This window comes from Pocillopora damicornis, chromosome 1 (genome assembly GCF_964200805.1).
Source record: "Pocillopora damicornis chromosome 1, jaPocDami1.2, whole genome shotgun sequence".
In the NCBI taxonomy this organism is placed as follows: Eukaryota; Metazoa; Cnidaria; class Anthozoa; order Scleractinia; family Pocilloporidae; genus Pocillopora; species Pocillopora damicornis.
In genome coordinates, this window is record NC_142670.1 from 7,922,990 (window position 1) to 7,947,500 (window position 24,511).

The following is a 24,511-nucleotide window of genomic DNA, read 5'->3' on the forward strand; positions in this document are numbered from 1 at the left end:
TTTCCTCCTGTGTTGAAATATGTTGCGATCAAATTTCCTGAATTGGGCAGAATGTAATTTAATATCTGACATCAGCCTAAATTCCAATTTTCTTGTTGAACCACACGCTACGCAAATTTTCTAAGGCCGTCATGCGCTTGCATGAATTTAGTGTTCAGCACATGCGCATGTAGCTGAGAAAATAGGCAGTGTTTTTCTTTGGCAACTCAACGTTATCATTCTGCAAAGATAGGAACTCAGTCATTACACAATGTGCAATAAAGGAGAAGTTATGTAGTGAGAGAAAGGAAACGATGCAGATTTAGGGCTCAACTATTTCCCGCCGACCGCACTTAGTTTTCTAATCCGGATGATAATCAACTTCATAAACTCACACCGAACAGGTGATCTAACCAAACGGAGAATATATAGTTATATATATTTTTCAACCTGAGAAATTCCGTAGTTTCTTTGCATTCTTACACTTACACGAACATATTACTGAATCATTGCAGACGGCGAAGTCAAAATTTTACGGGCCTAAAAGACGCACTTTTATCTTTTGATAGATCGATGACAGTTATTAATCCTCGGGTGCACGTAGAGGAACAGACGGTATATTTACGCTAGTTTCCGGTGGACATAATATTTAATCCCAAATAACAACTACCTATAAAAGTGGATCCTGATTAGTTTTGAGTTGTTTAAAATTTTTTTAAACACCCATCTTCATATCCACGTTAAGAAAACTTTAGCTTGATGAAGCTATTTTCGTGTCGTGAATCACTTGTATTTGTTAAGTAAAACAGCATTCTGCATCTGGTACAAAGAGCTTTTAGTCTCATTGGTCCGTTTACGAGTGGAAAAATAGAACTTTCGCGGCTTATGTCAGCAAAGAGTGGTCGATAGTGATGTTTATTACACTAACGTCCTATAAAATAGTTTAAAAAACGTTGTTTAAAATGTGCCGCCCTTGTGATTTTATTAAGTCGCGGACCATTACAAGGGTGTCCACATATACTAACGGCAACTTCTGATTGAGTAAGTTGATGGGTGGTGCGATGACAGGGATTCAATCCAGAAAAATGTCCACAGCCCTGTCTTTACGTTGTGCGCTGAGTAAGTACAAGCTTTACTACTTCTCTTGATTATGCTTTAGAAATAAAGAAGATTGTGAATTAAAAAAATGAATGATGGGATATCCATATGTCGGTATCGGGGCATCCTGCTACCCTCAGCCGCTTCAAACCAGAGAGACGTAAGTCACGTGGCAAGTATTCATTTCTCTTATAACAAAACAATGGGACTTCACAACGTCTGCTCTTGAGTTTTATCATATAAAACAACGGGCTAAATGCTGAGTTTGTAACTTTTATATAGTTTTTGCACCGTCCACTATATCTTCTGGTCATTCCATGGAAATGTTAAGTAAATAGTGACTGGTTAGATATAAATATTTCGGTATTGGAACATCCTGTAACCCTTAGCGAAATTCAACCGGAAATAAGATGATATTATCGGTGGCTTCTACTGGGCTTTCTCCCTCAAACTGAACTCTGGTAACACGTGTTCTTAAGTTTCATAATACTTGAAAATAATGAAGGTAATGAAAATAAACATATAGATTAAAAAAGGAGGAGAGATGTTTTAACTTGCTTACAAGTGTAGTTTTTAGTTTTGTTCAGACACAAAATGATTTGGATACAATTGACCACGATAAAAAAGTTTTCCGGTTTTAAAATTGAAATGGTAGTTATAATTCACGATTGTTGTGCTTAATTGATGTTTGATAAAAAACCTGTCAGAAATATTACGAAGTATTGCAGGAACATAATAGCATAGTTGCCTACCTTCAATTCTGAAGTTGGTGTGACAAGATGTCACCCGAGAAAAACACAAAAACCATGTACGACCTCTTTCGCGAAAAAACGAATTAAATTCGTCGACTAAAACTCATTCAGACGTTTTCCTTGAGCAATCTTGCATGTATAGAACTGGGAGTTGCATTTGAGCCTATTTTATGAACACGCTACATAGAAAACAATAACTGTGGTAAAGAGAAGGCAAGTTTGGACAAAGTTTTTTTTAAAATGAAGCCGTCACCAACAGTTCAGCTTTTGACGGGTCTACCTTTTATGCCCCTTTTAATTAACTCCCTGCTTGGTCGACATTTTTATCGGCTTCAGTTGTAGAATATTATTCTCTAAACGGACGCAAAAACCTCGCAGACAGTTAATTAATAAATTCCACTCCAGTTAGAAAAATGAAACATAGTACCGTCTTCATGCTTTTCATCGATCTCGCGATAAAATTGGCATTAAACATCGGTGTCAAAAGTTTTTTTTTTCAAAGAGTTCGGTACGCATGGTTTCAATTTTGTAAATCTAGATAAAGATTCATTCAGATTCATTCAGTTACACAGTTCCTCGTCGTTTAATTCATTGTTGCAAAATATACCTTTTTATAACTCCACTAATGCGCCACTTGCCGTATTTGGGCAATGAACATGTACAATTTCCCACAGTATTGCGTTATACAACAGTGCAAAAATACGGACGGAAAGCGGAACAACAAAAAGGTTGCACCCAACAAACCGGAATTAACGCTGTTGTTGGTTTTTTTTTTCTTTTTTCACGTAGCAAGTCTCTGAGCACACCAGACTTTTTTCAGGTGGTCATAAAGAACACTATAATAATTCCTCAACAGGACTCTCTTGACTTGGAATAATACCGCGCGACTTGCAAAACTTCCTCATCGAGTAGGATGCATTTATTTAAAGTTATCTATTCCGAGAAGTGACAATTTTGAACTTTTTGAATTTAAATTAAATGTATAATCCATATGTTAGACCTCCCGGTAAAGAGAATGACGGAATTATCTTCAACTGTCAGTGGCAGTTAGGTAAATACATGGAAAACAAGGCTATGAGTCGCTAATATTTGCTTTGCTCCGAGCATGTGAAGTCTTTGCCCAATGCAATCAGCGCCCATCCCGGTTAATTCGAGGCACAGTTACAAACCGAGTCTTTTTCATTTTTCACCACAATTTTCTTTCATTTTCATATTAGTTTTGAGCTTCAAGTAAACAAAATCAAAGGAAAGAGATATATGACAGATTGAACCTGTTTTGCGTATTATTCTTCAAATAATACTTTTTCGCAGCACGCCAACGCTATCAACATCTTTAGTCGTAAACGTTTTTCTTCTGTTTGCTGGTAATGCTCGACTCCATGAAAAACAGATATTGTTTTCTTTTTTTTTTTTTTTCTTTTTTTGTCATGCCTTGAATAAGCAGAACAACATTATGAACAACTGGGAAATTTCACCTGGTACTTTTCGGTATTCGCTATTCACCTCCTTTGCCCTTTACATAATACTTTCCAAGTTACGTCTGCTAATAACGCCAACCAAACGAATCCCCTTGACATGTTTTCGATATGCAACAAGTTTTGTTCAGCCGGTTCCGGAGACACTGCATTTTTTTTCTTTCAATTTCTTTAACAATTAAAATGCTTTAGTGCTTGTATATCTTGAAATCTAAAAAACTATTTGGTCGTTTCAAAAGTTATTTTCGACATAACAATAATATACTTTGCCCATTTTCTCTTCTACAGTCATCCTTCATTTGATGATGGAATTGCGAGGAACAGGTGAGGCAGTGTAATTACAATTTAATATTTAAGTATCTTAAAATGAACTGAAAAAAAAAGATCTGACTGAATTATCAAGATAATTAGTCAGACTTCCTGCTGGAATGACATCATTTTGTGATTAAAAACTTTAGTTGGAAAGGAAAACAAAAAAGTCAGAGACTAACGGTGCTATTACCCTGATTCCCCAATTTCCACTTTTAAAACCTTGCCTAATCCTAATTTTTCCTTCGGTGAGGTAGACGGTTTTGATGCCCATTGTTTTATTATCATTAATGGTATATTTTTTTTCTTCTCCATCTTCATCGTTATTACTATTGTTATCATCAGTATACATTTTTTCGTTTATTTATTTATTCCTTTGTCTCCATCATCAGAATTATCACTATTGTTACAATCAGTATAAATTTTTTTTCGTTTATTTATTCCTTTTATTTTTTCCCATAGAGTGCCAAGTAATCTTTTTCAAAAAATCATCCTACATATTTTCGAAAAGCGGAAGAGATTGGGTTGACAACAAGTTTGTCTGTTATGACCTGGGAGGTTACTTAGTCTCCATCGAAACTCAAGAAGAATGGCAGTTTATCAGTCATGAGATTCAAAAGCGTGGTACTTCGAATACTAGTGCGTGGCACATTGGTTTAGAGAAGAAGCGCGGAGTTTGGACTTGGGAGAGTCGAGAAAAACTAAATATTTCGAAATGGCGAGATTCTCAGCCAGATGGTAACGACAATTACGCGGAAATATCTAAGAATGGAGGCCTCTTTAATGGTATCTCTTGGGGTGATAAAAACGCCTTCATTTGCGAGATGCCCGGAGGTAAGACCACATTCCAACCATGAAGTATATTATGTTCTGAAACATTAGCAGTCTTGCACTTGTATCAGGAAAATTTCTCTTGCTTCTTAAAAGTAAAAATGTTGTTCACATAATATGCTCGGCTCACCTAACTTGTACGTGTGAGCGACAAATGAACTTTTAAGTGTGTATCAGTAGTTGAACATAATGGCCATGACAAAAACGGGGACATATGTTTCGAAAAAAAAATGATCACCCTGGGATTTTCCCTTTTTTGCATCGCCTGCAGCTGGAAAAACAGCGATGAAAACTGTACATTTCACAACTTTTGTCGAGCGCTCTGAGATTGGGATAATCTAACCAACGGAATTTTCCCTTGCCACAAGTTACAAGGCGTAATCACTGACGTTGGTAAGTGAATCCGTGTTCTCTTAAACATAACGCATCGAAGTAAGTATGCTCAAGGTCTTGAGTACCGGTACTGAAGACAGAATTCACAGTTTTTCCAGACCTTAGCTTATGAATAACAGTTTTTTTTCTTTTAAACTCAACGAAATATTTTCCAAAAGAACCCTAATGATTTAGGGCTGTAATTATGGCAAGATCCTCCATGAACTGAACAATTTTTGAACGAGTAAATGGTAGTTGAAACAGACTAAGGTAATGCAAAGTAAATAGAGGCTTTACCGAAATATTTTTATTTGTGTAAAGGAAAAGGTGATTTAAAATGCTTCCAAACAAACTTTGAAACTTTTTTTTTTAACAAGTATCTGTCACAACCTGACACCTGTAAAGTAGAGAGCGTGTAAGAAACAAAAGCGCATGCACGTTTTAAAAAAGAAAACAACAACAACTGGTTTGGCAAACAAACTTAAGTTCAATGTCTGTCACGGGAATTTTTTCTTTAAAAACAGTCAATGGTCTTACAGAAAGTATTACTCACTTCCATCAACTATTGATGAACGAAGTATAGCTCTGTTCAGTCGGTAAATGGAAAGTAATTGTAAGTAAATTTAAATCTGTTTCGAGATTGAGGGAGTTTGCTCGTTTACTTGGTGCAATCGCGTGTGTAAATCTGGTATTTTGTCAAAAGTGGAATTTTAATGCCGCTTTTTCTCGTTGAATTCCTTCATTTTCTGTTGTGAAGTTTACGGTACAAATGTCCATATTGAGCGGACTTGCAAAGACTTACCGAAAGCGTATTTAAAGTATAGAACTGAAGATATCGCTCATCGTTTTCTAATGAACAGATTGTTTGAACGATTTCAGATATAAAATGAATGAAAACCCCATCAATTAATTCAATTTTAAACAAATATGTTACGCTCTAACTTCCTGAGTTACTTCTAGTGAAGGTCTAGGTTAATTACAAACGGTTTTTATGCCGCGTGTCAACCCATTTCATGGCATATTTGCTACCAAAAATTATTTCAAAACCATTATTTTTGCCGGCAGCCACAGTGACTTGAGAAAGAGAAGGAGATGATTAATGAGTAATTAATCAGCTTGATTTGCTTTAAAGTGATTTACGTAAAAATACTTCTCAGCTGGCAAAGCGAAATATATTTACGAAAAAAGGCAACGAAGCTAAGGTTGTAGCTAGCGACTCGAGCACGCGTTGCGGTGCCGCTGAGCAGACAAAAGAAAATCCGGACCGCATTAAGAACCACAAAGATTGCAGGACTCGTTACCGTACCCTCTTAGAAAAACAAATAATAAATACAACTCTTTTGGGAGAAGTTTTCGGGAAAAAAGCGTGTCAGAAGTGCAAGCGATAACCTTGACAGGTATTATGGGTGGCTTTCAGGTCATGGTCAGACGACCTCAGGATTTCAGGGAAATCTGAGAAAATGTCATTTTAAGGACGAGTCATCACGGGTTTGAACCTGTTTTTAATACGACTGACTTTAAATTCCAAACTGCATGAACGGGAAAAAAAAGTACAAGCAAACCCTAATTAATTTATCTTTACTTACTTTACATGTCAATGTTGATTACCGCCACCTAGGTAATCGTTTGATTTTGTCGCATGTACTTTAAATTGTTGTTTTTGTTTTTTCCACAATCTTTCCCATAACAACTGTATGCGCTGAACTGCGTATCTCCAGTTGCACATTTATAAGAACTTTACGTTTTTTAAGTCTGTTCAGATGGGGGAGGAAGAATAGGGGGCGGGGTGAGGGTGGTGTCAGCTCAACAAGGAAATAATTAATTTTCAAATCTCGACAACCAAAATTACATGAACTCACAGATAGTCTTAGCTGATGTGAAGTTAACTAATTCAGAAAAGCAGGTCAGAGATGGCGGACGCCGTAAGGAAGAAAGATGTATAGTATTAATTGACAATGATCAAACATAAACTGGAGGTGTTAAAAAAAGAAAACAGGAATCATATAAAAAAAATCATAAAACTGTAAAAAAGGAATTATATGAAAAATAAGTTCCGTTTTCTTTCTCATTTACTTTTCTCCTTTATTGTGATTGTGATTTTAATCTTTTTATGTCATCATCATTATTATTATTTATCACTTTGATTATTATTATGATAATTAGTATTTTCGCTTTTACTTTTATCATTTTGTAGAATCCCTAAATATAACTTTTAAAAACTCTTGGTACATAATTTTGGTGCGCACAACGTACTCTCTCAATAACTGGCTCTGGGCCAGAGAAAACTGCCAAAACCAAGGAGGGGACCTAGTTTCCATTGAAACCGAAGAAGAATGGAATTTCATCAATGACCAGATTCAAAGGCGAGATATTAAGCGCTATGTAAATACATGGAATATTGGTTTAACAAAATGGGCCGGGAATTGGACTTGGGTGAATGGAAGACCGCTGACTATTTGCAAATGGAAACAAGGGGAGCCAAGAGGTGAACACGACGCGGCTTTCATGTACAAGCGGTCCAGTAATGGGGAGCAGGGCGTGTTTGGTGGTGTTAATGGCAGAAGTACAAAATATAACCACGCTTATATATGTGAGATTTCCGAGGGTAAGTTGTTATTTTTATTGTTGTTTTGTTTTGTTTTTTCTGTTTGTTTGCTTTCTTTAATATTATTTTGAGGAAACTAACGGCAACAGAAGCGCTTAGGCATCATAAAGACATTATTTGATATCGTTTGTGGAACTTATTAAAGGATTTACATAAACCCTTTGACAGTCAGAATCAAGTTTACACTAACATTTGAATGAATGAAATATGTTTGAAACGATATCAATTAACGTTTTCACGATGTCTAACTTTTAGCTTTGTGAGCAGAGGAAAATTATATATGGTTCTGTTACCAGTAATAACAGTAAACTTTCATTTATCAGTTATTTTCATGCAGTTGATTTATTGTTTCGATTGAACAAAATGATGGTGAATACCAATTGCGAAGAAATATCAGTCCAATTGATTTTTTAGATAACAACGTGTGATGACGTAAAGTGCGTTATCTTTTGCAAAGAGCCATGCCAGGGACTCATGTCTGTTGAGATACAAGCCAATTATCGTTTTATAAAACGAATACAAAAGACTTGCAAATTTATTTTTTCTTCGCATAGCGGAATCAGTTCTGTGTTTATTCTATTTTATTTTAATATATATGATATATTGCTGTAGTTCGAAAAGAGGGTTTGACATTTGTAATGTATACATCTCATTTTTCGAACCTTTCGAGCTTTAAGTTAATTTTTTCACATAATTTAGCCTGTTTTACCTCTAACCCTCAGAGGTTGGTGCCCAGCATTATGATAGGGAATACTTTCCCATTTTTCCACTGGGTCTTCTGGGTTTCTTGTCACGCGTCGGCACACACATTTTTTTTTTTGCGCGAGAAGTAATTCAGTTGTAACTAATTGTTTATCGTACTCTGTACCTTTGTCGGACGGCATGAAGCACTCACGCTCCTAGTTCGATCTGCACACCCCCGCCTTATGTATGAGTCGTGAATTAAGATAGGAGGTAAGTTGTTAAGCGTGTGCGTTGTGAGAAAAAGAGCGGAAAGGACATATTTAAACTTGAAATGATACAACAAGTTAAATGTGACCCTTTCATATATCCCGATAACTCTGGACTCTAATCGACGAGGCTCTTGCAAAAGCCACATACCACTACTCTTATCAGATGAGTCCAAAGTTTCTAGTTAATGTTATTCTTTGTGCACGGCCCCCTGATGCCATAATACCATTTACGAGAAAACAATACCTAAACGCTGTGTTATTGTTACAGGTTATCTGAATGTTATGATGTCATTAGTGCAACATAATACCCTAATGCGGTAATGTGATTATTAGTCTTTTCTTCTCATAGTAGCGTTAACAATGGGGATGTTCGAAGTATTTGTAATGTATTCCAATAGCGTCTGTTCGTTTAGCACACTTCGGGTAAAGTATTTCGTAACAGTGGCGACTTATGGTGTTATAACACATTTAGTAAAACCTGCGTTGAAAGGAAATCAAAAAGGTCCTCGCTAGCGTCCACTTATTATAAAATATCCGTTTCATTCAAGTTTTGTAAATTGAGTAACGGTGACAAGCTTGAATTACAAACCTTTACGCCATCTGCGTTTCGTGTCACTCGCTACCCAATATTTTGAAAAATATAAAAAACTAGTGCCAGGAGGAAAACTGTACACAGTAAAAAAAAAAAACCCGGTTGACATGTCGTTCTAATCGAAGATTAAGATTCTCATCCACCTTAACCAGCAACATCGCCACCGCTCTCGCCATCGCAGTCATTATTGCCATCGACATCATCATCGGCGTTGCAGTCAACAGGGATTCAAAAGCTGGTGTGTAATTTTTCCTTTTTGTTTTTGTTTTGTTTTGTTTTTTTACTTTTAGGATCCTCATACTCTATAATTATAACTGTTATTTCCCTTATTTACCTCAGGCGGCGGAATATGTTTCTAAACTTAGTAGAATGAATATCACCAACGCCAGTTCCTTACAGGTATTTCATTCTTCTAATTTCTATACGCAGTTATGGAACTGAAGTTCCAGTCAGTATGTTTTGAATGTTCAAACGGAATCCGTAAATACGAATTTTTATTAAGCGTATAAATCATTTTTTGTTTGTTTGTTAGTTTTTCTGCTTTCGTCTCATATTGCTCGTGGCAGTAAAAGATTAATGGCTCATAACTTTTTACTTGATTAAGAAGTTAACCTGTATAGTTTTTCTCGCCTGTAAGAAAGCTATTTTAGGAATTTTTATAGATAAATTATCGTTATCAGTATTATTATTATCGTAATTCGTATGTTCGTAGACGAAAACTGAATAATCTATCCTCCAAGTAAAATATTTTGATTTCCTGGTCTAGTCGATCTCTAACCTGTGCACATGCATTTGTGTCCGAAATTGGTTGGCTCTCTCGCTTGAATAATTTTCTTATCTATTTGTAATGATTTTTGTTTTATTTTCTTACCAAAAATGCTTAGCACCTTACCTAAACAAAAATATTTCATGTCATTACAGGAAGCCATAGCGGTTTTGGAAATATTCATCACAGGTATTAAAAAAAATCACAAAAGCTCGTAACCGCGCCCCTATAACAGATGAGATTGAGACAAGAAGAGGATCCACTTTTAAAGTGGCTATCGCCTTTAAAGAATTTGCTCTTAAATACAGCAAGCTCCACCTGACTGGAACAAGGTCCTCACAAGTGATCGACAGCCAGACAATGGATGAGTTTAAACAGCGTATAATCTATAGGCCTCGATGATGTAGTAAATTGATATAGGTTACTGAATGCGAAGCTTTATTGCTGGATTAATCGATCCATTTAGTCCTTCCATTGACTATTTATGTTCATCAGTCATTATGGAATTGGATGATAATATCCAGCGATCTGAACCCTTCAAAATGCTGACGTCTTATCATCAATTATTTTACAATATTTGAAGGATTGCGCTGTTGAGAGGTAAAGTAAATAAAAGCGTTTATGCAACAATGATATACAAACTGTACTTTCAGTCCAGCAAGTGTCGTGAAATTATTAATACCATCACCTGTTGCTTTCTTCGTTAGTGCTGGGTATTCATAAAGCCTACCACCAAAATGCAAGTGACTTCTACCTTGAGGATGAAGAATCGCAAGGAAACATAAATGTTTCGTCTGCAAATTTTGCGAAATCCGGTTGGTATCGACTGCAGTGTTTAATCCTCAATGGATAAGTACAATTCCCTGTATTTCCCTTACAAATTTACGTGGTGCTGAAGTACAGCTGCGCATATACATAGTTCTGAGTTTGTTTGTTTGTTTACACAGTACATTTGATTCAGTTATCTGAAGTTTCGTGAAAGACCATGTTCTGGCTTGATTTTCTTTTCTTCCTCAATTTCTTTTTTTAAGGTTCACTGGTTGTTGGGATTGTGTATAAGGATCTCCACGAACTACTGGACACAAATCAAACCATCAGAAATGAAGCAGGCAAAGCCACAAGGTGAATTTTAACTTCTCTAAACTTTTAAACAAATTGTTTCTTCCGCGGAAAACAAAGAAATGCATTACATTCAACCAACAAACTTTCTTAATTTTTTCAAAGCAGTATTTCGTGGTCCCTGTGTGAATAAATTACTATTTTCGGTGTCAAGGAAATCAGATTAAAGTAACACAATAAGAGCTCCTTGGTTACCATGGTTACCGTATCGTCAAAAAGTGTCTAAAAATTATATGATTCAAAATATACAAAATTATGATTTCTTTGTCTTTTTTTGACAGGTATTTGAACTCCAGGATAACGGCCATGGCTATGGATCCAAAACCAAACAAACTGGAAGCGAATCTCATGTTAAAGTTCAGAAACCTGAAGGTAAGAACACGATTAAAATTGGTATCAATTGCGCTACATTGTGTTTATTTATTCCAAGGAAATAATACACATTTTCAGGTTGATGAAAGAGAAAAGACGTGTATTTTGGAGGAGCTTTAGCAAAAGGTAACAAGCTGAAATATATTACTACCTTGTTCTAGAAGTTATGGAAGCTAGGCTTACGTAATCTTTGTTAACTGCTATGAATTTTTTGTTTGTAAATGAAACACCAATCAGCTCTTGCAGCAGGAAAAACCAAAAAAATTTCAATAACACGAGTGGAAAAGCCCCCAGTTGATTATTATGCGGGCATGACTTTCCCTTAAGTTATCAATTATCCGTCACTGTCAATCTGATACTTCCTGTTTTGAAGCCATTTCTATCTGCATTTTATTCGTTTTCATTTGCGGTTGTCGCCTTTTTTCGCTTCTGCCATCGTCTTACATATTGTTGCTGACAAAATCGTTTTGTTTACCGTAAAAGTAAAAGTTCGCCTTTTGTTTTTTTCTGTTTTTCCGTTTTTCAATGTTCTTCACATAAGGTAAGATTCAGTTGTGTTTTACTAGCCTGGATCGTCAATATAGCTTTTCATCACATTGTAACAGTTAGAATATCAAAGCCGACTTCATGAGTAGCACGTATCAATTACTGAATAAAATGGAAAGTGGTCAACTTGGTCTCGAGGCTACGATTGTAATGAGGAAGATAGCAAGTTGACCTTTTGGTAACCAAAAGTCTTCTTCAAAATTTCTTTTTATAATATTGTTGTTATTGTTTTAATTTTGTTGTGTTATTTTTTTTTAACGTTGTCGTTATTTTTCCAGCTCAGAAGGATTTTCAAGGAGAGGATGCCATGTGGTTGCATCGCAAAGCAACAAAGAAGAAATAGTGTGCAGCTGCAATCATTTGACTCATTTTGCTGTCCTACTTGACTACAACGGCAGCTCAGGGGTAATGGACTAATAATTACCTTATACCTACACTGGTGGTAATACAATTCCATTCAGGTGATTGACACATTTCTAATTCTTTTCATGCGATTTATGAAGCAGCTCACTGAGGAAGACGAAACTGTTCTGGAGATTATCACCTACGTGGGATTAAGCCTGTCAATCATAGGAATAATTTTGACAGTTATTCTATATTCCTTCCTTACGTAAGTGCTACAGCCAGAAATTTTGAAACTTTATATTATTTTATAGATGTCAGACGTAAGTAAGACCTCTTCGCGAAAAGACAGACACTCGGTCAATGCATATTGAAACAACTACCTGTTGGACCATAAAGTTACTTTCCTTTTTTTTGTTCGGTTTTGTTTTTGTTTTAGTCTGCTTGTTTTTATTTGTTTGTTTCTCTAGAGATGTTCACCAGCCTCTGTCACAAATACGATTGAGTCTTTCTGTTGCCCTCGGAGCTGGACAATTTATTTTTCTCGTCGGGATAAACGCCACAAAAAACAAGGTAAGCGACTTCTTCATCCATTGATGAATATTTGTTTAACGAGACTCAAGACGAGCATTAAGAAGTACACCAGATCACTTCGAAAAGATGCATGAAAAGTAGTCAACTTTTTTTCCTCTCTCTCAGGCCTCTTGTATTACAGCTGCAGCTTCCATGCAATATTTCCTGATGGCTTCGTTCTGTTGGATGCTGGTGGAGGGATTTTACCTCTACCTCTTTGTGGTGAAAGTTTACAACATCACCGAAAAGATGCACATGTATCACGTCATGTCATGGGGTATTTTCATTTTACTTGTTTTGAATTGTTTGACTTCATGATCACCTGAATCGACTTGCATTGACATCCTACCTATGTTTAGGTTTACCCATCGTCATGGTTGGTATTTCATTGTGCATCGCTGCTGGGAAAGATGGAATAGAAAGCTTCACTAGTGATAAATAGTAAGAGAATCCTTCAACATTAGATCTTTTTTCTCCTTCTCCACATTTCCTGTCTCCCACAAAAATGTATTTTTTTTAAAGTACAACTCTTTTTGCACAATCTTGTGTTTTTAGTTCGTTTTCATTTCGTAGATTTTTGTGTCCCTGCGTTTTTATCCAGATTTTGTGTCTCTGTCTCTGTCTCTCGTTCTGTCTCCCTCCCTTCCTCTCTTCTCTTTCTCTGGGTTACTGGGTTAGAGGATTATTTGCAGCAAAAATATGTTTATATTTTTTCTCTCCGTTTCTCGTTTAAAGTTGCTGGCTGTCCTACACAAACAACCTCATCTGGATATTCGCCGCATTTATGGCTTTTGTTGAAGTGGTGAGTCTACAATTAGTCAATCCCTTGCATTTTCCTTTTTCATGCCAAGACTGACCACTGGTGGAGATTGTCTCTCTCGTTCCCATGCTTATTACAAAACGAAAAGCATATCCCTGGTGGAGATTGTCTCTCTCGTTCCCATGCTTATTACAAAACGAAAAGCATATTCCTGTTTTCGACTACCAGGCTCAAAGCTCACAACCTTTCCAACTCCGTTTACACCCACTATGTATTCAGCATTACTCGTCTTAGCAACAAGGACTCTGCCAACATTTGACATTCCTTGTTTGTTTCAGCTCAACATTTTGATACTCGTCCGAGTCATAAAAGAGATGACCACGCTAGTGCAACCTATGGGGGAAGACAATCATATTAAGCAGATACGGTTAGATTTAAAATTTGCTGTTAGCGAAATATTTTAATCAGTGGAGGGAAAAAAGTTGAAGAAACGTGAACCAATTGTTGTAGCATCTAGTTGTGAGGTATTAACCTCAGTTCCACACTAGTTAGCATTAAACACAGAGTCATCAGTGTCTTAGGGTTAGGGCTACTGCTTAGCGTTTTTACCCTCTCTAAACAACGCCTATTAAACAACGAGAAATTAAAAGAAACAATCGTCAAAATAATTCAAATGTTTTTTTTAATGTTGTCGTTATTCCGGCAGACTTGGCTTTAAAACATGCGCGGTGATGATTCCACTGATGGGTATAACGTGGCTATTCGGTCTTTTGTCGCCATGGCACAAAGCTTTCGCCTACATTTTCACCATCTTTAACTCTACTCAGGTGAGTATTCGGTCTTTTGTCGTCATCACAAAAAGCTTTCGCCTGCATTTTCACCATCGTCAATTCTACTCAGGTGAGATTTTAATGAAACTGTCGGAAATCTAATCATCTGTTTGCAAACTTGAATGTCCGAACTACATTCTTACATTAGTCTGATGATATTTCCCGTTCAAAGAGAACCTAGTCGACAAGAGAGGATTTATTTCTTGGTTTTTGAGATCTGCAACTTCTCTTAATTTACTGTTTTAGCTTCTTTTTACGACGATTTCAAGATAGGGATTACATGATGTTTGCACTACATCAAACTTTTTAAACGATGCGCTACCATCTCTAAAAAAGGCTGATCTTAAAATAATTTTCTGTCCTAGGGATTCCTGATTTTTTTCTTCCATTGTGTGCGAAACAGCCAGGTAAGAAAGATATCAAACTGAGGAGGTAGATCAAATGAATTTTGAAGACTTTAGAATCGCTAAGCTTTGGATGGTTAAGAACTGATATTTGGCCAATTGTTAATCTACAGATTAGAGAGCGATTGAAAAGGAGGATGAACGCAATTTTTCCATCTACCGAAGTTGGAAACTCTGCAAAGAGCTCACGAGTTAACGCAAGTGATGCCGGGAAAATACGGGCAGTCGAAATGCAGTCTTTCGATACATAAATAGCACTGCGCCTCGGCGAGGCTCGTCAATCCTCTTTTAGTGATTGGCAATCACTTAATTAGCATGATCTTCCCTTAGTAGTTCCTTAGTAGAGCCTGGTTAGTATTGTAGTATCAGTAAGGAAGGGGGCATTGGGATTTTTAGTTTTACGGTGTTGGTCATTTTTTTAGATCGGTTCTTCGGTTATGTGCCAAAAAAACTTCGGTTTTACAGTTTTGGTGTTTATTGTCGTTGGCGAATTTCCAAATTTTGGCACTTGGTTTTAGGTTTTCATCAAAAGTACTTATAGGTTTTTAGATTTGGTATCCGAAGTAGTTTTCGGTTTTTCCTATTGGGGTTCCAGTTCCTCTTCGATCTGAGGGCAGTTTTTTTGCCTCAATGGATCTCACATAGCTGTGAAACCTCTTTGTGCTCCATCTGTCAGCTGTATCGGATCGATTAGGGTTTTGACACCTAGGATGTGAAAAGTCGGTTTTGATGGTTTGGATGCGATTTTCGGCTTTTAGCGAATTTTTGTTGCGGTTTTAAATGTTTTTTTTTCGGTTCTGCAGTTTAATAGACCACGATGCCCTCCCTCCCCCCCCTCTCAGTAAGGTAGGGCCATTCTGGATATTAACGTAATGGCATAAATACATGAATAAACCGCTTCTATAATGCTTTTAGCTGTTGACTTTACCTGTAATTAAGAAGGGCCTCAGTCGGCATCCTGGAAAATCATGGGTCTATCTGTTTCGATAGGAAGTAGGCTCTTTGCAAAGGTAGCTTAGATAAATTGGAGACAGCACTGCCAGCAACAAAAGTACATGCATGGACCCTCGTTTTAACGGGACGGATACAATGATATAAATCTCACTCGGTTTGTCAGCCTCCATAAGATATTTCTGCCTAGTGTTAATACTTGTAGAAGTGCTTTACATACCAAGCCGTTGAAGTTAGTCGACCACAATGTCTGTACTTTTATTGTTATGTTTTAGATTCGGCTAAATTAAAAAACTGTGTAAAAGCTTGATTGCCTGTAAATTGTGAATTAAAACGACCTAGCGAGCACCTAGATGGACTGATGGTAACTTTTGTTATTTGTGTCCCGTGAGATCTGTATCACCTGAGAATATCCTCAATATGCTTTTACTTACGAAGGTACTTATGGCTGACGTTATATAAACTGCCATAATCATTCAGTCCAGCGTAATTTCAATAGTAAAGAAGCAAAAACTCTTTAAAATGATGAAAACTCGGTTTCTTCGTACTTCTACGGAAAATCGAACGTAACAAAAGAAAATGATACTTCTCTGACTATCCAGTTGCAAACTACTTAAGAATTAATAATTTTTTGCAAATAATTCCCAGACGAAGTCGAGGACGAAAATTGTTGAATATAATTTCTTTCTGTCAGTCTTTCACCTTAAGACCCGCACTATTTATCAAAATAAAATTTGCCCGATCCGCTTACAAGGCTCTGTTGTATTCAAGTAGTCCCCCTCTGTTGGAGACGACTGATTCACCCTCCGATGCCTGACCTCACTGTCAAATGTTCCACCATTTCAGGTACAGGGATCTAGTTGGCATTATTATAATATTGTGACATTGATCCTGTTTATTGAAAAGGCAGTGTTTTGAAGGCATCTTGTGTACTTGAAGATGAGAGCATAGTACAGATGAGAAATATTTCAATCCTTGCCATTCGTCTAAGAGTGGCTCAAAATATGTTTAATTTCTATCTTAGCACCTGCTTTAATTGGAGACTTATCAGCTTAATATACGTTAACCTTATTATTTGCGGTAAGCAGTCAAATATAATAAAAGTTGGAATGAACGTTTTATTCAACCTGCCTAATAAAAACGTTGGTCGATGCAATATTTTGCACCCAGTACCTAGCCTAGCACCCAGCCTAATATTGTGACAATACAAGGAGTATACTACCAAGAGCTCAACATCGCAACATTTAAGACGTTCGTTTTTTTTTTTTTGTAAAACCTGCTTGTGGATTAGTGAATTGTTTACCAAATAAATAAACTAAAAGGCCGCATATCCGTGGACTTAAAAGTCATTACATAGATTCAGCGTCTTTTCTGAACCCTATGGGAAGAAAATTAAAAGCAGTTGTAATATCACAAATACTTAGTAGCCACACGGCGTCGCAATTCTCTATGACGTGTGGCATTTTCCGTCAAGTGAAAGAAACTGTCTTATTGCGACTGAAGGAATGTAATAACGCAGCTAACCTTCTCCATTACTGCGTATTTGCCCTTGGAAATGAATAGGCTAAAACTCATTAATACAGTATCATCTAACAGGTAATTAGATAAATATTACCTTGTATCCAAAATCTCACGACATAATCGTTCATTATCAATTACTGCCAATCTTAAATTTACTGGACTCACTCTTGTTTGGAGAGTTTCAATGGGTTGATGGCTAACGGTTTAAATTCGGCAATTTTACAGCTAATATTTTTTTCCATTGCGATTTAAGAGAAAAAAATAACGGATAGGTTTGTTATGACTCACGGTTAAAATTTGTCGGTTTTTACGCCTAACGGCTAAATTACTATGCCGTTCTACGGTAAGCGGTTGACCCCATTGAGACCCTTGCCTTTGTGTGTACGTTCACGAATGTGTAATGAATTTCTCTGTTTTTCTTTTTTTTTTTTTAATATCCGAAGGACGCTATAAATTAACATTGGCTTTGAAACATCCACAACACAAACATAATAGCTGGCAAACCCTATAGTTTTAGCGTCGGTGGAAACACACTCCTTTTACAGAGTCTTTCAGTTCGTTAACACGAAAGGTTGTGAGGCAAGGATTGACTAAAGAGTTGAATAACAAGAATACGACTGATGATTCTTTGAGTACAAATAGCCACTTTTGTCCATGACAAGCGAGACAGTTTGCCTCCAGAATAACTGTTATGAAATAAGGTACAAGTGATGATATTAGAAACAGCAAAATTAACAACGATGTTATAGCAATTTTCCGTTCATTTTTGGCGTTGTCAACCCTACGCATGACGCAGAGTGCTGGTTCACCACGCATTTTGTGTTCTCTTGGAATACCAACCCGAGAACGTTTTCGTAGAATCATGAACATTCCGGCATAACACACAGAAGTCGTTGCAAGAGGAAATGTCGTATGCAGATGTATATCTATTGACACATAGGTATGAATTGAGATTCCGGTAAGTTGTAGCAAGGAAAACATTGTTGAGAAAGCAATAATACTCGCATTGCACAGAATAAGGTGTTTTCGCTTGACCTTGTTGCGATAGAAGAGGGGAAAAGTTACTGATATAAAGCGATCCACAGACATTGCTGTTACCAATAAGATAGAGCTGTTGACTCCCGTGTATCCCAACAATTTAACGACGTCTCCATCCTTTGGTAGCGTTTTGTCTCCAAAGGCGCAGGAAAATCGCATTACGGCTTCTCCAGTGCAAACCACACTTCCAGCAAATAAATCAGCTAAAGAAATAAAAAAGGAGAAATACAGCGAAGGATTTTCTAAAACAGCGAAAAGGATTTTTGTACAACGCAATCAGAACGAAGATGTTTGGAACTGATATCAAAACCGAAAGCAAAATGAAAGAAATTCCAGTCCCAAGACAAAGAGACTTCTCGAATTCCCGATCCATGGAAAAGAAAATGATTCCTTCCTTCTCTGCTGCTGTATTGTAGTGGTAAGAGCGTCACAATTATCATGAAGTATTAACAAATTCCTCCTCTTTCTTTCACTTTGTTTGCCTTAAACATGCCTGCGGGATATTGCTGAAGTTATTGAATTCATAACAACTAAATTTCACCTGCCGTTGACGTATGAACAAGCGCAGAAAATTCCCAAATCTGTTAATTAAAAAAAAAAGACACACACACACACACACATGAATAAGATAGGACCAAATACTGCTGTTGATTTGTGAAATAACTTGCATCTCTTTCAGAGTGTCCATTCCTGAGCTCAATATTCATATCCCAGATAATTCTATTTGAGTCCTCGAAAAATTTTTCTTAGTAACTTCGTAACCTTCCTTCCTTTGTTTTAGTCTTGTATGTTAAAGTTGTTTACATTTTATCTTTTCTTGTCATCACAACTACTTTTACAGAACGTTTATCTATGTGCAGTAGACTTCCAGCGAGATCAGTGTAAATTCCGTTCCCTTCAAGCGCGTAAACTAATAACGAATATCTATGTTTTTCTACAAAGTTTAAGCTTGTATTATTTACGAAAGGTATAAGTTCGCTATCAGACTTATTCTAACTTTTTCAAATCAAATGGACTGTATGCTAATCTATATTTTAATCCCTTTCAATTTGATAAACGACTTCTCCTTTCACAGGTTTTAAAAAGTTAAACTTGAGTTGGTGCAGTCAAACAGAATTCGCTCATGTTAGGAGTCACTCGTCATTCGCTAAATTAGTCATCGATTCAGGCCGTTTTCCCACACGAAAGGGACTTTTAGTTTTGGAAGTTGGAGCTGCCTAACTAAACCTGAAGTAGCCATCACTCATCGGATACTTTACACACTTAGCATTCTTTTCAAATTTTTTAGGTGGACTCGATATTCATAATTTCTTCAGAGTTCACTTCCAACACATTTCAAAACACCCTAGGGGAAGTCTGAAACAGCTGGTTGATGACAAAAACATTTATTATCAGCTTTTAGGTATTAACCCGTCAATATTTAAGAAACGGTTAACGGAATTCTGTTCAAAACTAATATGCCCGAGTTCAAAAACGGTAAATTATTATTATTATTATTATTATTATTATTATAACAAAGTGGGTTGCAATTAAAGATCGCAATGAATACAGCTGTACATAAAGATAATCCTTTTTTATGTATTTATTCTTTTTCAGGATGTAGTTATTTTCGAGTCAAATATATATAACAACTTTATTTAAATAATAACATATAACATATTATTATTAAAAAAGGGTTATAGAAGGGAGGAACTTAATCCTCATTGTAAACTATACCCCAGATATAAAAATTTAATACTATGCAATATATATATACATACTGAAACATTTTACATACAGGCATGTATCTATATAAAAAAAAATCTAAATAAAGAAGACATATCTAAGATAAAAATTTTATTTAAAATTATAATATGTATAAAATGTATAATAATAGAATAATTTAATTTCTAGTTATAGGCCTAGTTAAAAAAATGTTGATTTAAGAGCTTTCTTAAAAGCATTAATTGAGTCAAGTTCAACTACTGATGACGGTAAACTGTTCCATGTGTCGATATGTCTGTGCCAAAAAGAGCACTTAAAGATGTATGTACGGCAAAATGGTATATATAGTTTAAACTGATGACTTTTTCTTGATTGCCTGTTACTGAAGGATTTGTAATTATTAGTGTTTACACAAGAGTGTCCTTTAATGAACTTAAAAAGTTGAATCAAACTAAGAAACTCTCGCTAGTTTCAAGGATTTCGGTCGGTCTTCATACGGAGTGTTTTTACCAATGATCTATCTCGTAACGTTCCTTTGCACGCATTCAAGTTTTTCAATCAGATATGCTTGGTGAGGATTCCACGCTTGACAAGCGTACTTGAGTATTTGACGGATCATAGATCTATAACCAGTAAATAGAGCCTTAGAGTGAGATCCAAATGTCCGCTTGAGTAAGCCCAATAATCTGTTCGATCTTGCGACAACAGACAGTACGTGGGCAATAGGCTTATTGCGAGCATTTCTTAAGCGATAAGGTCGACTGGGAATGCTAATACTAGTTGTGTTTTTAGGTCTTCGAACGCATAAAGTCGGCCTTCCCTGCAAAATCCTCCTTTTCCCTCGCGGGTGAAAAATAACGACTGGCCTTTTACCATATTCCGCTAAGGTCTAACATTACAGATTCTTCATTGTTACTCAGATAATTATTTTGATATATTGGCGACGAAAACAGGGAAAACTCATATCTAACGAATCAATTTTTAACTCTGAGAGTTTTTGAAGTTAAACAACTAATTTAGTTTTGGTGAGCCATTATCTCCCTTTACTGTTCTAAGAAACGATAAAAGGCCCCATATTTTATCAATAATACCTTCTAGTGCGTGGCACGTGCGGGCGAGATCTTCCGCTCTGCACTACTTAGCGAGGACCGTTAGAAAAGCGAACAAAAAATGTCTCTTTTTGACAATCATATTACAAGTGGAGGCGTAATTGTTTCGAAGCGACTCCTGTGATGCTATTGCTCTCAACAAAAACCTAATTCGAACTTTTAATATTCAAATGAAGCATTTGCTTTAAAAGTTAATTTCATACCTGTCATATTTTTACTTACGTAAAAAGGCTTACTGCGACAAAAGTAATTTGCATGACAATCATTTCCCGCAGTGTATGTCAGCACTGACTAAACGGCTGGTTATTGCTAAAAGCAGAATTATCAAGCTTTGCATTTATATTGGCAAAGGATATTTTGGACCGATCTCCAGCCAATGACAATTTTCTAGAAGGTTGCATTAGGTTCAGCTTAGGTTCGAATAAATTTCTAAAATTTTGACAATTTTCTAAAAGGTTGCATTTGGTTCAGCTTAAGTTCGACTAAATTTCGGTGGAAATACCTGACCGGAAAATAATCTGTGACAATCATTTCCCGCAATGTATGTCAGCACTGCGTAAACGGCTGGTTCTTGCTAAAGGAAAAATTATCAAGCCTTGCATTTACATTGGCAAAGGATATTTCGGACCGATCTCCAGCCACTGACAATTTTTTAAAAGATTGCATTTGGTTCAGCCTACAGGAACTAAACTCACCCAACGGAAAAAAATGATGATGACGAGAAGCTGCCAGTTGTGGGGAACACTCCTGTTATCAATAACTATGTTGAGTGGGTACTAAAGCTTCTTTTAAAAGATTTGTTTCCTTTAGAATGCATCCTAAGCGCACCCCGAGGAGTCCTTCTAATGGGTACCCTTGGAAAAGTCTTTAAAAGAAAATTGAGCGCAAAAAAAGACCGGTAAAACTTAGAACAGGTTTAGATTAGCCTGTATGGCAGATGGCCACACAGTCTTTTTTTTCAGGAAGCCAAGACGAATAATTTAGGGGATGTATTTCAGGGAACCATTTTACCTTTAAAGCCTGTTCTAACTCATGGGTCTATCATGAAAAAGTGAGGCTTCAGCGCAAACATGCAAATTGCGCTGGGATATTTTAAGCTCGGGTTTTTTTCCAATTTAAAGATACACGAATTTTGTAATGACTAAAAAGATAGTCGAAATTTAGGTCGCCTTTCACCTATCACCAACTACCGAGCCTGGAAGCTTAACAATATCATTTCAAGTCTTTGAAGTCTTGTTTTCTCCTTAAAAGTTTTTATATGCGTCAGATTTTCGTAGGTGTGTAGTTTTTCGTGAATCTGTAGACAATATCTGAGAAGCCAACGACGTCATGCGGAAATGTTCTTTAAACCCAGCGATGCCCTTATGTATTTATCAATTCCTAAGTTGCAAAACGTAGTTATGGAAAGAAGGCTCACTCTTTAATCTTACAAGGGCCGCCTATCTTAGCAAAAAGTAATAAGATATAAAAAAATTAAAGTAAATAGACAAAAACATGGATAAATAAATATAAATAAATTATGTCAGTAATACAAAACAAGAAAAAATACTGAGATACATTTCACCTATCTAGAAAGTTAGTTTTTAAAGAAACCGCTTTGTATTAACTGGTATATTAGGAACCTCTGTCAGCTTCGCGGTGCTTGAAGATTTGGTTAAAACGGAATGGTGAATGCAATTACTCTACTACAATGGCAGTTTCCATGAAAATCATATTCAGCAGTTTTATGCAACAGTGGTTTAAAGTTGTTTATTTGCCCAAGAAGGTCTTGCGATACCTTTGTATTCTTCATAATTATCGTCATCATTATTTTCATATTTAGAATTCTTAAATTTTTGGTTCTGTTCCTGTTTTTGTTGTTTCAGGTTTTGCCCTGGGTAGTAAAGATTGCGATTCCAATAAATGTAACCCGGAAAGTGAAAATGGAGGCGATCATTGTTATCCGCTCGGGAATTGCAGCAGTGGTAATTATTGCTGTTATATGAAATGCAAGGGCAAAGAGTGTAAACAGACGTGCTATACTGGAGTTGAGTTCTGTAAAATGGATCTGGAATGTGAAGGTAGCGATTGTGACCAAACCTGCGACGCTGACGAATGTAATCTGAACTGCAGCGGGAAAAATTGTAAAACACAGAAGTGTCGAGGTAAAGTAAATGTATGTGAAATGGATCTAGAATGTGACGGTCAGGATTGTGAACAAACCTGCGAGGCTAAAAAATGTAATCTGAATTGCACCGGGAAAAACTGTAAAACACAGAAGTGTCTAGATAAAGGAAATGTATGCGAAATGGATCTAGAATGTGACGGTGAGGATTGTGAACAAACTTGCGAGGCTAAAAAATGTAATCTGAACTGTACCGGGAAAAACTGTAAAACCCAAAAGTGCCAAGGTAAAGGAGATGTATGTGAAATGCATCTAGAATGTAACAGCCAGGATTGTGAACAAATCTGCGATGCCAAAGTATGTAACCTGACCTGCAGCGGGAGAAAATGTAAAACACAAAGTTGCACAGATGAAGTACAGGGTGCAATACGCATTTTAATGCTAACGTTTGTACACAAATGTGTGACGGTCACTCCATCACTTCAGATTCATACACGTCGAATATCGTTACATCTATTGGGGCTTCAACAATTCGAGTATTCGCAACTAAAATTTCAACAGGACATGGAACAGAAGCTTACAGTGATTACAATAATACTTTGAATACTTAAAACCATATTTTTTTTATTTAGCGAAAAAGTGATTAAGATTCTGAAAAAGAAAAAGAAAATATTTTCTTTCAAAATTCGTCGCACCTTACCATAGCGTCAAGTTTATTTTAACAATTAAATGGTCTTTAACATTCAGCTCGATTGCAATCAATGTCGCAGTCACCTTTAGCATTAATCTCACCGTTACCATCACCTTCATCAAACCCACCATCAGCAGCAATATTACCAGCATGGACATCAACATCGACATCAGCACTATTGCCATCATCATCAAAGCCAGTAGCAACATCAGCATCAGCACCAGGATTATTATCAGCAACATCATTGCAAGCAATATCAACAGCAGGGGCATCAGAATCTTCATCAGCACTCTCACCATCATCATCAAAGTCAAAAGCAACATCACGATTATCATCAGCGACATCGTCGGAGGCAGCATCAGTAGCAGCATCAGCATCATCACCATTATTACCATCGTCATTTGAAACATCGGCAGCAGGATCATCGTCGTCTCCGTCTCTACGGACACCTCTGTCATCGACATTAGAAATTATTAAGAGTCTGGTGAGCAAATTATTTCTCTCAAGCTTTTTATTTACAACATTGTTGCTCGCCAAATTTACTGTCTTTCTTTATCTCAGGCAAACGATTCTGTTTCCAAACTAAAAGGCGAAGAAATCAGTAGAATCAGGCCTTTGAAGGTATGAATTTACTACTTATATTTTATGATTAAGCCACTTAGTTTATATGAAATGCACAGTGATTAGAAAGAATGAACAATGCATTGCATCAGTT

At 36.5% G+C, this 24,511-nt stretch overlaps 2 protein-coding genes, 1 long non-coding RNA gene and 1 pseudogene across 4 annotated transcripts in view; 3 read left to right on the forward strand and 1 right to left on the reverse strand.

Moving 5' to 3' along the window:
* Positions 1 to 3,855: 3,855 nt before the first annotated feature.
* On the forward strand, positions 3,856 to 9,001 carry LOC149051749 (uncharacterized). The gene is made up of 2 exons (XR_016181094.1): positions 3,856 to 4,447; positions 7,011 to 9,001. It is a non-coding gene; the product is annotated as an uncharacterized LOC149051749 (long non-coding RNA).
* Positions 9,002 to 13,057: 4,056 nt separating this feature from the next.
* On the forward strand, positions 13,058 to 14,929 carry LOC149051750 (adhesion G protein-coupled receptor D1-like). Its single transcript, XM_089214685.1, has 5 exons — positions 13,058 to 13,125; positions 13,420 to 13,486; positions 13,783 to 13,871; positions 14,151 to 14,271; positions 14,792 to 14,929. Exons 1-5 carry the CDS (start codon positions 13,058 to 13,060, stop codon positions 14,927 to 14,929), a joined length of 483 nt encoding a protein of 160 aa, XP_089070811.1.
* Positions 14,930 to 17,548: 2,619 nt separating this feature from the next.
* LOC149051751 (melanocyte-stimulating hormone receptor-like) lies at positions 17,549 to 18,805 on the reverse strand (annotated as a pseudogene).
* LOC149051752 (uncharacterized) overlaps positions 18,478 to 24,511 on the forward strand; it is a 7,566-nt gene continuing 1,532 nt past the window's right edge. The window contains exons 1-4 of one of the 2 annotated variants that reach the window (XM_089187285.1): positions 18,478 to 18,606; positions 22,867 to 23,687; positions 23,853 to 24,280; positions 24,358 to 24,417. In XM_089187285.1, coding sequence (XP_089043411.1) covers positions 23,564 to 23,687; positions 23,853 to 24,280; positions 24,358 to 24,417 — 612 coding nt within the window. In that variant the 5' untranslated portion in view covers positions 18,478 to 18,606; positions 22,867 to 23,563. Of the gene's footprint in view, positions 18,607 to 21,370; positions 21,771 to 22,866; positions 23,688 to 23,852; positions 24,281 to 24,357; positions 24,418 to 24,511 lie in introns of those variants that run through there. The other variant, XM_089187279.1, reaches the window with a different exon arrangement.